General features: G+C 39.4%; 1 protein-coding gene across 12 annotated transcripts in view; it reads left to right on the forward strand.

The window, feature by feature from the left end:
* CHL1 (cell adhesion molecule L1 like) overlaps window positions 1-14,051 on the forward strand; it is a 197,039-nt gene that overhangs the window by 158,034 nt on the left and 24,954 nt on the right. For all 12 annotated transcript variants that reach the window (XR_010947129.1, XM_067755229.1, XM_067755232.1 and 9 more), the window contains 4 exons: window positions 1,415-1,555; window positions 1,874-1,985; window positions 3,373-3,539; window positions 7,916-8,081. Coding sequence is in view for 11 of the 12 variants with exons in the window: in XM_067755229.1 (XP_067611330.1) it covers window positions 1,415-1,555; window positions 1,874-1,985; window positions 3,373-3,539; window positions 7,916-8,081 (586 nt within the window). In the remaining variant the exon portion in view is untranslated. The remainder of the gene's footprint in view (window positions 1-1,414; window positions 1,556-1,873; window positions 1,986-3,372; window positions 3,540-7,915; window positions 8,082-14,051) is intronic.

Here is a 14,051-nt window from a genome sequence, read left to right on the forward strand (position 1 = left end):
AGTGGTTAAGAATCCGCCTGCCAATGCAGGGGACATGGGTTCGAGCCCTGGTCTGGGAAGATCCGCACATGCTGCGGGGCAACTAAGCCCGTGTGCCACAACTACTGAAACCCGTGCACCTACAGTCCATGCTCCACAACAAAGAGAAGCCACCACACTGAGAAGCCCTCACACCACAACAAATAAATAAATAAATTTTTTTTTTTTAAATGCTGTAGGATGTGGTATGGACTGAAATACAGTCCCCCCGACCTGCTCACTGGCCATACTGGTGCTGATCTTGCAGGTTCTGAGCAGAGTTAATGAGATAACACATGTGCTGTATCCAACAGAGTCCACTGGCCCTTAATTAAAGCACCATAGGGACTTCCCTAGTGGTGCAGTGGTTAAGAACCCGCCTGCCAATTCAGGGGACAGGGGTTCGAGCCCTGGTCCAGAAAGATCCCACAGGCAATGAAGCAACTAAGCCTGTGCGCCACAACTACTGAGCCTGTGCTCTAGAGCCTGCGAACCAAAACTACTGAGCCCTTGTGCCACAAATACTGAACCCTGTGCGCCTAGAGCCTGTGCTCTGCAACAGGAGAAACCACCGCAATGAGAAGCCTGTGCAGCACAACAAAGAGTAGCTCCTGCATGCCGCAACTAGAGAAAGCCCGAGTGCAGCAACGACGACCCAACTCAGCCAAGATAAATAAATGAATAAATAAATTAAAAAAATATATAAAGTACCCTAAATATTAGATTTTCTCACTTGCAAAAGATATTTCCAGAATTACACATGGATAAGCAGTGGGGTAAGATTTATTGCCGAAAAGGTAGAAAACCTGGTCTGTGCTCTCAAGAAGAGTTTAGTCCTCCTGGGAAAATGAAATATATGAGCTGTTTATCTGAAGTAGTTAAATAGCAAAGCAGGGCAATTGAAATGAATGGTGTAGATGGGAAAATTGCAGAAGGGCAGAGAAGTGAAACAGGAAAAACATGTCAAGGGGGAAGATAGCAGTCAATATTGGTGGACTGGGGGGATCCAGCTGTGTTGATCATGTGGTTTACGCTGGGCAGTATCAGGACTTCAATGACAAGAGTAAGTGAGATTCAGTTCATAGTGGGACTTGAGTGCTAAACAGAAAATGTGGAATCTTTGTTGTGGATGTGGGTATGGAGAGGCAGACAGCTAGAGATCAACACATATTTTGGCAAAAAATACTTACTTGAAGGACGATTGAAATTGCAGAAGGGTCTGGAAAGAAAAAATCATGGTTGATGTTAAGAAATTCTAAAGAATTGGCTTCAATGAACTCTTATTCACCCTAAACTGGTCTTAAAATATAAATACTGTGTGACACGTTTAATGAATAGTGTATAAATATTTTAGGTTCTATTTTTTATCACACTGACAGTCTTTCATCTCTTGTAGGAAATCCATTTTCTGGTGATGTCATCTCCCCCAGGGAAATCAGTTTTACCAATGTGCAACCGAATCACACTGCTGTGTACCAGTGTGAAGCCTCGAACGTCCATGGCACTATCCTTGCCAATGCCAACATCGATGTTGTAGGTAAGCACACTTGGGAGCAGACTGTTTGTCTGCTCTTTTCTACAGGAAAATGTTCACGGTCATACTCACAAGTAGATTGAATTCTTGGCACATAAAACGTTGGGAAAAATCAAAGTACCTTTCACCTTACGTTTGAGCATGAGACCTCGTACTAAAAGTTATACTTCCAAAAATGTATTGCATTGGGATACTTTCCAATTCAAGAATACGAACTGTGATATTCAACTGTTTTCCCTTATTAATATGGCTGGGGTATAGAAAAACATTTGCTTGTATTATATGAACATTTAAAACTGCATTTATATTGTTTTCCAATAGATGTCCGTCCATTGATACAAACTGCAGATGAAGAAAATTATGCCACGGTGGTGGGGTACAGTGCTTTCTTACACTGTGAGTTCTTTGCTTCACCCGAGGCAATTGTGTCCTGGTAAGCTGTTACACGGTTTTCTTAAGAGAATGTCAGTTGTAGATTGTGCCTTGTTTCTTCATCCATCACTTGACAGGCTGCACTGTGTCAAGTTATTACATGTAGCGAGCGCCTCTGAGAACTAAGGTAGCATACTTACTTACCTACCTTTCCTGGCACTGTTGACTAGATTTGTAGTATTCTCTCACATGGGGAAATATGGAGAGCCATTTTTGCTCACAAAGGAAAGCAAAAAATTGAAGTGATTGCTAAGACAATTTTATAGGTAGTTTAGGTATCCATTACGGATATATCTAAGGTCATACATTACTGTTGTCGTTTTGGGTGTTATCTAAATAATTGTTAAGTCTGCATTTCATTCCAAGTGCCTATGTTTAAAACTTTGTCAACATGTGTTTTGAATTTAATTTCGATATATTAGTTGGTATAGTAACTTCAAACACACCGTTGTATGAATCTACCATATTTGTTCCTTCACTAGAAAAACTTGGTTAAACTAGTCTTACATAATTTTCCCCAGGGCTCTGCAGGGCTGAGATTAGAATGAGGAGAGCAAGGCAACGTCATCCAAGTATAGGGTCAGATTCTATCTTTATTTAAAACTTGGATATTTTGTTCATTGTGGATTCTTTTGTATTATTTTTGATTTTTAGAAATACCTCATTAAAATATTTATCTTGATTATACTGAGATTTTTGTTTTGGCAACCCTTAAATTTTGTCTCTGAAGCAAGCGCCTCACTTGCCTTACCCTAGCGCCCGCCCTGGAAAATCTCGTGTGAACAGCAGCCAGACTTTGTCCTTTGCATCTTTTCTCTCCGGGAGCCTCTTACTGTGAAACGCATAGGGAGAATCAAGCTGGGGCAGCAAATGCCTAGAAAATGGATGAATGTAGGAGAAAATGACTCTGGGTGATGAGGGTCAATGTTATCCATGTCCACAGGACAGGAAAGACTTCCTGGCCTATAGTATTTCTGAGTGACCAACGTTCCTCTAGGACAGCAGGAGGTTCAGAATGTTCATTATCTCGTTCAATTACCAGCTTTCCCATTTAGTACCCTGAAGCAATGACTAACTAGAGGGTTCACCATCAGTAAGGCAGAAAGTATTTATTAAACTCTGAGGACAGATGTAAAGTGGTACTGAGCGCTGTTATAAATACAGCAGAAGCATAGAGCTCAGACACAGATTTCCTCCAGTCACAGTCTATTTGGGCAGGTAAGATGTATACCCTATCGCCTATTGTGGAAAAATTGTGAACTCTAATGGAACATTTCATAAGGTCTGCTAAGCTCCTGAAGAAGGGATAAGACTGAATGACATCAGCCGCCAGTTTGCCAAAGAGTATAGGATTCTATCAAACCCACATTGATTTATACTTTCTATAGGCAGAAGGTGGAAGAAGCAAAACCCCTTGAAGGTGGACGGTATCATTTCCATGAGAATGGCACGTTACAGATCAGCGAGACCACAGAAGAAGATGCTGGCTCCTACTCTTGTTGGGTAGAAAACGCTAAAGGAAAAACAGCAGTCACAGCCAATTTGGATATTAGAAGTAATTTTATTTTGTTTTTACTTTGCATGAATTGTCACATGGCTTCAGTTTTTCATTTTCCCAAGTGAAACAATATGATGTAAGTTCGGGCATCTGTTAAATTTCTTTAGACTGTTTCAAAACTCCTAGATTGGATTTCATCTAAACGACCCTCACAAGAATTATCGGATATGTCGATGACGTGTCCATGGCTTTATACAATTGTAAGAGGGAACTAGGTGTTCTTGGTGATGGACGACCGGCAATATTTAAAAGTCCTCTCTTTTGGTGTATTCCTGTAACTCTATTTTATTTCAATAACCAGCTCAATGTAATGTCACCAGTATTTAACTCTTTGAACTAAAAATTTCACAAATAAACTCATAAAGGATCAGTTTCGTAAAGACTCCGGCATGACAAAGTGAGCAGAGTTTTGTCCTCTTTCTGAGTCATAAACAGCTCTGTATTTTTTCTCTTGTTCAAGCAGCCTGTTTCATGTGTAATTGCTCCCCACAGTTAAGTATGTGCCAAGATATGTCAGTGTCCCAAAGAGGGGCCTCTCAGCACCTAGATTCAGGCTTACTGGAACCCAGATCCACAGGCATCAGCAGTATTTTGATTTTAAAATTGCTCAGAGAACCCTTTTCAGGGAAACACAAAGAATAGAAAGATTCTATAGTAAATGGAGGGAGGGTTTGTATTTCCTGTGACAGGTCACTGTCATGGCCTGCTACTACCTCTGCTTAGATAACAGGTACATATTTGTTTAATCATCTGTTTTCACTGCTACCTTAACATTTGTCTCTCTCTCTGCACACACACGCACACCCTTCTTTCCTTCTTTTATTCTTCCGTCGTATTTTTTTCTATACCCTAAGTTACCCAACATGCCAGCCCCATGGACTATATTTTTAAGGCACACTAATATTCATTGATGCTTACTTATAGTGGATGTCTCTCTGCATTTTCCAGTGGTATGTGCAATTTTTAAAATGCTCTTATAACATCAATGAAGATGATTCTTTTTATACTTTGTAAAACCAAGCTAGATCAAAGATAAGCAACTCCGCCAGGTGAAAGATAATGAGAGTGAAGTCTGGAATCCAAATGAACCTTCACATTCCTATTGCCCAACACAGTGCTTGGCCCAAAGTGGACCTCAAAACTGCTAGTGGCCAGAGAGAAGGCCACGTTCATAAACTTTTGGTCTGTTCTCATGTCCATTGTATACGTAAGGGTTATATAGGAACCGTATCCATGAGAATTAAGGGCATACTTTTCACATATGAAAAAGGAATGTCAGGAATGGAATTGAATAAGAGGCTATGCAGCATGAGCTTTGGTGTTTTCCAGCCTTGAGTTCAAATCACAGCTCAGTCCCTTACTAGTTAGAAAATATTAGTATCCTTACTTAATTTCATTTTAACCTTAAGTTATCTTCTCGGTAAGGTAGAGATATTAATATTCATAGAATTGTTGTAAAATGTCACAATGAATGTAAACTTCTTCACAGAGTCTAGTTAAATGAAATAAGTGCTTATTAAATGGTATCAATTAGTATTCAATGGATTCCTTTAAATTTAGAATTAGGATGTTTAGTAATTCACTTGAAATTAATTCAATTTGATAACCTCTTCAGATTTCATGCTTGGAATATCAAAAACTCAATTTTACTAACACCTCAATTTTTAATCAGTTTCTTGACTAACATATAGATAGCAAATATTAGAACATGATTGTGGAGTTGGAGGTCAGCTCATGAGATTTAGCTTCTGAGAGGATTACCAAGTGCCACATTGGGGTAAAGTATATCTGCCTTTAATATTGTCCTTAAGAGTAAGGATTATATGTTTTGAAACAATTATAAAGAAACAGACATTTTCCAAGACAGCCACGGTACCAACGTTTGAGCTTTATATTGTTTTGTTTTGTTTTCTAACATCTTTATTGGAGTATAATTGCTTTACAATGTTGTGTTAGTTTCTGCTGTATAACAAAGTGAATCAGCTACATGTATACATATATCCCCATATCCCTTTCCTCTTGCATCTCCCTCCCATCCCTCTAGGTGGTCACAAAGCACCAAGCTGATCTCCCTGTGCTTTGCACCTGCTTCCCACTAGCTATCTATTTTACATTTGGTAGTGTATATATGGCAGTGCTACTCTCTCACTTTGTCCCAGATTACCCTTCCCCCTCCCCATGTCCTCAAGTCCATTTTCTACGTCTGCATCTTTATTCCTGTCCTGCCCCTACGTTCATGAGATCCATTTTTTTTCTTTCAATTCTGTATATATGTGTTAGCATACGGTATTTGTCTTTCTCTTTCTGACTTACTTCACTCTGTATGACCATCCCTAGGTCCGTCCACCCCACTACAAATAACTCAATTTCATTTCTTTTTATGGCTGAGTAATATTCCATTGTATATATGTGCCACATCTTCTTTATCCATTCATCTGTCGATGGGCACATAGGTTGCTTCCATGTCTTGACTATTGTAAATAGAGCTGCAATGAAGATTGTGGTACATGAATCTTACTGAATTATGGTTTCTGCGGTGTATATACCTAGTAGTGAGATTGCTGGGTCGTATGGTACTTCTATTTTTAGCTTTTTGAGTAACCTCCATACTGTCCTACATAGTGGCTGTATCAGTTTAGATTCCCACCAACAGTGCAAGAGGGTTCCCTTTTCTCCGCACCCTCTCCAGCATTTATTGTTTGTAGATTCTTTGATGATGGCCATTCTGAGTGGTGTGAGGTGATACCTCATTGTAGTTTTGATTTGCATTTCCCTAATGATTAGTGATGTTGAGCATCCTTTCATGTGTTTGTTGACAATCTGTATATCTTCTTTGGAGAATTGTCTATTTAGGTCTTCTGCCCATTTTTGGATTGGGTTGTTTTTTTGATATTGAGCTGCATGAGCTGCTTGTATATTTTGGAGATTAATCCATTGTGTGTTGCTTCATTGGCAAATATTTTCTCCCATTCTGAGGGTTCTCTTTTCATCTTGTTTATGGTTTTCTTTGCTGTGCAAAAGCTTTTAAATTTCATTAGGTCCCATTTGTTTATTTTTATTTCCATTTCTCTCGGAGGTGGGTCATAACGGATTTTGCTGTGATTTATGTCATGGACTGTTCTGCCTATGTTTTCCTCTAAGAGTTTCATAGTGTCTGGCCTTACATTTAGGTCTTTAATACATTTTGAGTTTATTTTGTGTTCGGTGTTGGGAAGTGTTCTAGTTTCATTCTTTTACATGTAGCTGTCCAGTTTTCCCAGCACCACTTATTGAAGAGGCTGTCTTTTCTCCATTGTATATTCTTGCCTCCTTTGTCAAAGATAAGGTGACCATGTGTGCATAGGTTTATCTCTGGGCTTTCTATCCTGTTCCATTGATCTATATTTCTGTTTTTGTGCCAGTACCATACGGTCTTGATTACTGTAGCTTTGTAGTATAGTTTGAAGTTGGAGAGCTTGATTCCTCCAGCTCCATTTTTCTTTCTCAAGATTGCTTTGGCTATTCGGGGTCTTTTGTGTTTCCATACAAATTGTAAAATTTTTTGTTCTAGTTCTGTGAAAAATGCCATTGGTAGTTTGATAGGGATTGCATTGAATCTGTAGATTGCTTTGGGTAGTATAGTCATTTTCACAATGTTGATTCTTCCAATCCAAGAACGTGGTATATCTCTCCATCTGTTTGTATCGTCTTTAATTTCTTTCATCAGTGTCTTATAGTTTTCTGCATACAAGTCTTTTGTTTCCTTAGGTATGTTTATTCCTAGGTATTTTATTTGTATTCCTAGGTATTTTATTCATATTATTGATATTACTAATTTACTTTCCAAATATGACTCACTGTAACTCATTCAACAAATACGTATTGAGTACCTACTGTACGCAGGCTCCCTTCTGGGCTCTGGAGTTACTTGAATGAAACAAAACAAGCAAAGCCTCCACGTTCATGGTGCTTATGTTCGCGTTCCACACCTTCATGTTGTTAGTTCATCTGTGCATGGGCTTTACCATTTAACCTCAGATTTGACTTAATAATAAACAAGGTAATAGAAAATTAATTGATTTCCTCTTTATGGTATTTTGATCACATGTCCAGAAGCACCAGACAATTTATATTATTTTCAATATCCCGAGGCATTTGCTTGCTTACACTCTTGGGAAATTGCTATTAATATAATACTTCTACCCAGGTGCCCTGGCTTGGAAGGAATGAAAATAGTAATGACATATGATGTTAGGAAATAACAGTGTGACAAACATTGCATGAGGATTTGACTATCAGTGTTGACCAATTTGGTTGATTAAATTGCAGGCACTTGAGAGCAAAGTAAGCTGTGTTCTATAGCTCTAACTAGTATCTTTATTTTGTAAAAACAGATGCTACAAAACTTAGAGTTTCTCCTAAGAATCCTCGTGTCCCCAGATCACACACACTTGAATTACATTGTGAGAGCAAATGTGACTCACATTTGAAATACAGTTTAAAATTATCCTGGAGTAAAGATGGAGAAGCCTTTGAAATTAATGGCACAGAGGATGGCAGGTATGTAAACTATTTTTTTTAATCTTTATTGGAGTATAATTGCTTTACAGTGTTGTGTTAGTTTCTGCTGTACAACAAAGTGAATCAGCTAAATGTATACATTTATCCCCATATCCCCTCCCTTTTGAGCCTACCTCCCACCCCCCAACCCCCCCCCCCAGGTCATTACAAAACCTTGAGTTGATCTCCCTGTGCTATGCAGCAGCTTCCCGCTAGATATCTATTTTACATTTGGTACTATATATATGTCATTGCTACTCTCTCACTTCGTCCCAGCTTCCCCTTCTCCCCCTGTGTCCTCAAGTCCGTTCTTTATGACTTCATCTTTACTCCTGCCCTACCGCTAAGTTCATCAGTACCATTTTTTTAGACTCCGTATATATGCCTTAGCATACGGTATTTGTTTTTCTCTTTCTGACTTACTTCACTCTGTGTGACAGACTCTAGGTCCATCCACCTCACTTCAAATAACTCAATTTCGTTGCTTTTTATGGCTGAATAATATTCCATTGTATATATGTGCCACATCTTCTTTATCCATTCATCTGTCAATGGACACATAGGTTGCTTCCATGTCCTGGCTATTGTATATAGTGCCACAGTGAACATTGTGGTACATGTCTCTTTTTGAATTATGGTTTTCTCAGGGTATATGCCCAGTAGTGGGATTGCTGGGCCATATGGTAGTTCTACTTTTAGTTTTTTAAGGAACCTCCATACTGTTCTCCATAGTGGCTGTATCCATTTACATTCCCACCAACAGTGCAAGAGGGTTCCCTTTTCTCCACACCCTCTCCAGGATTTATTGTTTGTAGATTCTTTGATGATGGCCATTCTGACCGATGTGAGGTGATACCTCATTGTGTTTTTGATTTGCATTTCTCTAATGATTAGTGATGTTGAGCATCCTTTCATGTGTTTGTTGGAAATTAGTATGTCTTTAAAGAAAATTACAGGCCAGTATCACTGATGAACATAGATGCAAAACTCCTCAACAAAATACTAGCAAACAGAATCCAACAACACATTAAAAGGATCATACACCATGATCAGGTGGGGTTTATCCCAGGAATGCCAGGATTCTTCAGTATACACAAAGCAATCAATGTGATACACCATATTAACAAATTGAAGGATAAATACCATATGATAATCTCAATAGATGCAGAAAAAGAATTTAACAAAACACAACACCTATTTATGGTAAACTATTATAGTATCTCATAATATTTGCTTGGGATTAAACGTTGCATTTGAAAGAAAAATAGTTGTAAAAGTATACACACTGAATTAAAATATAAAAACTGCTTATGACATTCAGTCTTTAAGGCAGTATTTAAAAGGTCAAACAGTGTACTTGTTTCACTTCCACACGTTTCTCTCCTCATTTTTGCTACCGATTTTTCATGTAACGTGTACCATCCTGTGAGTGCAGGCAACAGAAACAGCTCCTGTTATTTGAGGAATATTTATTGCATGGGCTTGGGTGCTCACAAAACCGTTGGAAAGAGTGGAGGAGATAGGTCTGTGGGTGCTGCTTACTAAGCTTTTGGGTTCTCAGTGATGTGGCATTGCAGCTGCAATTCACGTCGGGAAATTGCTGCTGTCTTCACTGCCCCCACTCACCCCACTGGTTCTCCTGGTGAGTCCAGCACTGCCAGCTCTTGTATCTGCCAGAGTCACTGTCAGCTCACAAGGCCCCAGAGGAGCTGGTGCCCATTTCTCTTCTACCTCCCAATCTCATGGGTAGAAGCTAGATCATATCTCAGATCCTTCCCATTGGTAATTATTGACAAGTATATTTTTGAGCCTTCCAGCTTCTTTGTAAAGAATATGTAAAAGTGTAGAAGAGAGAATGTAGAGTAAGTGTGACTAGACGCTGACTAGCACTATATTTAAACACTGTTGAGTGTATCAAAGGAAGAGAAAACAGTCAATATTTAGTGAATGCGTGTGCTGTCTTTTGGAAGCAGAGGACATTCCCCTTCCTTTTGCATTGTTGCTGAGTTAGGGGTTAAAACTTGACTATCCTTGTTCCAAATCTCACCCGCCGTCTTGTTATTCATCATTCTGAAAAACTAAATCTGAAGATCTTTAGACAAGACTTGCATTCCTTAGGCGAGATGGTGGCAGTGTCATCATTAAGAGCATGGCCACTGGAACCCAGGGGCTTGGGATTGAATCCCAACTTTGTCACTTATTGGGTCTGTGACCTTAGATCAGCTGACTGACTTTTCTGTGCCTTAGTTGTATATTCTATAACATAGTTTAGTTCAAAAAAATGGTTTAAGGTCACTTCATCATAGGGTTATTAGGAGTGAACACCACGCACTTATAATATACTCAGTACTCAGTCCAGTTTAGCTGTGATGATTCATTCTCCTCATTTCTCTGGTAGTCTTGTCTCATTTCTATTACCTGCTTGGTCTTTTTTGGTATTTGTGGGTGTGTGTGCCGCTTCTATATAAAGGCATTGATTGGTTTCACCCTGGGTACTTAATTTATTCCATCTCATCCCTCCTCTGTATTTTATGTTTGTGGAAAGGCAGCATATGTACTGCAACCAGTTGTCAGTGACACAAAAGGAGAATAATTGTTGCTACCTAACAGGCTACACGTTGCAACAGAGATCTTCAGCCTTTGGTTAGGTGTGAGTTGATCTGTCAACTGCTCAGATCCCCCCCAGATTCTCCCTGTTTTGTCAACCGTGCAGTTATTTGGGGTCTTCCGTATAACCTCTGGGTTACAGCCAAGAAGGGAATCAGACTCACGCCTGGTTGGTAATGTGACGTGCATATTTAGGCCCTGAATCCAGACTCTCCAACCAGCCTCTTTGTGTGACTCAGTTTTATAGCTTCTGCAGGACGCTGGGGCTGAACCCAATTGATCCTCTGGCTCTCTGAGTCACCTAAGTAGTGCAGACATTCTTCTAGTTTTCCTTAAGACAGAAGTGATATTTGGGGTGGGCTGGGCTGGGAATGACTGTTGCAGGCTGGTCTTGACTAGAACCAGGAGCAGACATGGAATTGTAGCAGGGAGTTGAGATCACAGGTATCTGCTAAACTTCTGTAGAACCATTAGTAAGCTCCCATTTCTCACCTTCTGCCGGGACACCTTCTCCTTATCACTAGGCTGGGAACCAGAAGCTTTTACCTAGAAAGTGCTTAGATTTCTGACCCAAAGGCACATAGAGGAAAATGAGAAGTAAAATACCTTCTTCTCTCCCCTTTTGTCCCCTGTTATGAGGGGTATGATAAGTATTGGAAACTGCTACCCTGGACCATTATACCTGCTGGGTGCCTCACGTTATGTTAGTGCCTCCCATACATGCTTTCCCTCTATTGTGCTCACAGTAAACCTATTAGGAAGGCTGAAATGACCTCAAGGAATTGTCTGTGGATTTCTAACCTGCAGGTGGCTCTAGACAGCACAATATTGTTATGAAAAATGAAATGGAGTGTGGATATGCTATCAAACCACTTTTAAAATTTAGACTGTCCTCAACAAATGTAACGGGGACTGTTCATGACCATAGACAGAGTGAACGACCCAGTCCTGAAGGAGGAGGGATGGCAGAGGGATATGGGATGTGTCCACGTGTCCATGAATAGGAGGTGAGAGGGAAAAGGTGTCAAAAGCACAAGTGCGAGGGCTTTATCTTGGCATCAAGGAAGGGCTTCTTTTTCCCCTCAGAAATGGCAGCAGATGAATGGGGTAGGACTCAGGGGTGGGGGATAAGGATGCAGAGGTTATAAGGCATTAGATTAGGCAGAGATTATAAGGATAGAGAAGGGTCTCTTCCTAAGAAAAGAGGAACTAAGGTAATTTGTTCAAGCAGAAAGGCAGGAGGAATGGGAGTTGGGGGCATTAAGAAATGTGATTAGTTACAAGCCAACAATGAATTAAATCAATTTGATTAATATTATTAGTAACACTCTTTGAGCACATAGTAAGCCAGGCTGTATACACAAATCACTTTATGTGTTTTCCCTCATTTACTTCTCCTGAAAAGAAAGAAAATATTGTTATCCCCATTTCTTAAATAAGGTGAATTAGGCTCCAAGTTTTGTGCAAGATTATACAAGTCATAGTTGGTGAAACCGAGCCTCAAACACAGGTCTCCAAAGAAAGCAACATTTTTAATATTGCCTGGAGTGAAATTTGTTACAAGATGGAATGGAGCAAGAAAACACTGGAGGTTAACATGGTTTGGGGACTAGCGATCTGGATATTTCAGATGAAGGGGGTGAGAGGTTGTAGAATGATGGCAAAGGGGGGTAGTTAAGCAGGTAAAAACAGGGGGAAAGACTGAGAGGAACAGAGATGAAGAAGAAGCCAGAGAACAGGTTCTATGCAGAGTAGAAACCATTTTTAAAATGTATAATGTGCTTAACAAGGATTTCTTCAAGCAGAATACAGTTGACCTATGATGGAAACATAGTGTAAGACAGAAATAAAGAGTGTGGTCTTAGGCACTGAGAATTTGGAGCTGTTTGTTACTTCAGCACAGCAGAGTGTATCCTTGCTAACACAAATAGTTGTCAGATTTTGATGTGAGCCAGAAGTACCTAGGTATCATGTTCAAATGCAGTGGCCCTTGTCCTATTCCCAAAAGTTCTGATTTGGAAACTGGACTGAGCCCAACAAAGGAAATTTTTAATAACCTCCCTGTGTACATCATACCTCCCAGATTTCAAGGACCAGGGGGTCATTCTACCTTGATTAAAATGAGGTACATTTGTGAGTTTTAAAAGACAGTGCGTTACAGGAAAGTTGCCCTTAAGTTGCCCTTTCTTTCTGGCGTGAAGCAGTCCCACACCGGGGTACAAATCTTGGCAAGAAGATGTGCAGGGCACACACAGCCCTCTTGAAGAGGTTATTAAATTGTATTTCTTCATCTAAGAAGGTAAACTTTGCAAAATTGTCAGTGTATGTAATATTCTGATATTTGTACCAAATGGACACATAACTAACATGAACTGAGAAACTATGTCAAAGCTTTATCATTAGAATTATAGTGAGATTCTTGCCTAGCAATAGCAAGTAGTATTGATTGCAAATCATTCAGTGATTGGTGGAGGGGTAAGGGGCCGACTTTGTCTATAATCAAAGGGCAGAACCATGTTTGACTTTATTACAGTTTTAATTGGTTTTCTATAACTCGAACTTTTCAGCAGCCTATATGAGTTTTATGTTAAGAAACTAAATTACTTACGATTTTCCCTCCCTCCCCACAAGGAAGACATTGTTTATTTCAATTAAATAGCTCACTGCTGTGAATATATCTCAGATTTAATGGAACTTTATTTTTTAAAAAAAATCCTTGAATAGTTATGCTAACAATACATAGGGTAAAGGTGTAATTCATTTTTTAAAAATTCATATAGTAAACTCAATTACAAATTGGCAAAAAGAGAACAAATAATAAAAAGCCAAATGATTTGCAAAAAGAAGCACTAGTCTGCCATCTACTGTTCAGATAAGTCACAGAGTTCACTTTTTATCCCATCTTAAAGTGCATTCAGTGTGGGAGGTGGAAGGATGGAGAAAAGAGAAAGTTGTCAAAAATAGAGATTGCCAGACTTCATCTCAGATATTGTGGTTCTGCAGAACTGGGGTGTGATTCAGGAATCTGCCTTTGTAAGAAGCACCCAAGTTGATCCTATGTAGGTGGTTCCCTAAACATACCTTAAGAATGACTCACATTTATCTTAGCTATTGTGAGGTATGGTACACTCTTCAGACACACCAGGCAAGATGGTTCCATCACTGACCCATGAATCACAGATGGTTGGATTTGGTAATTTAAAAACCAACCAACCAACCAACCTGATCCCTTTCATGGCTTGTAGACATTTGTGTGTGCTTGAATAATACTTTCCAGTTTTCAAGTATGGCATTCTCTAATAAAATTTACATTATGGGACAAGTTTTTTTTTTTAATTCTTCCTTAAATGGCTTTCTATGGGG

Source organism: Pseudorca crassidens, chromosome 10, assembly GCF_039906515.1.
Source record: "Pseudorca crassidens isolate mPseCra1 chromosome 10, mPseCra1.hap1, whole genome shotgun sequence".
In the NCBI taxonomy this organism is placed as follows: Eukaryota; Metazoa; Chordata; class Mammalia; order Artiodactyla; family Delphinidae; genus Pseudorca; species Pseudorca crassidens.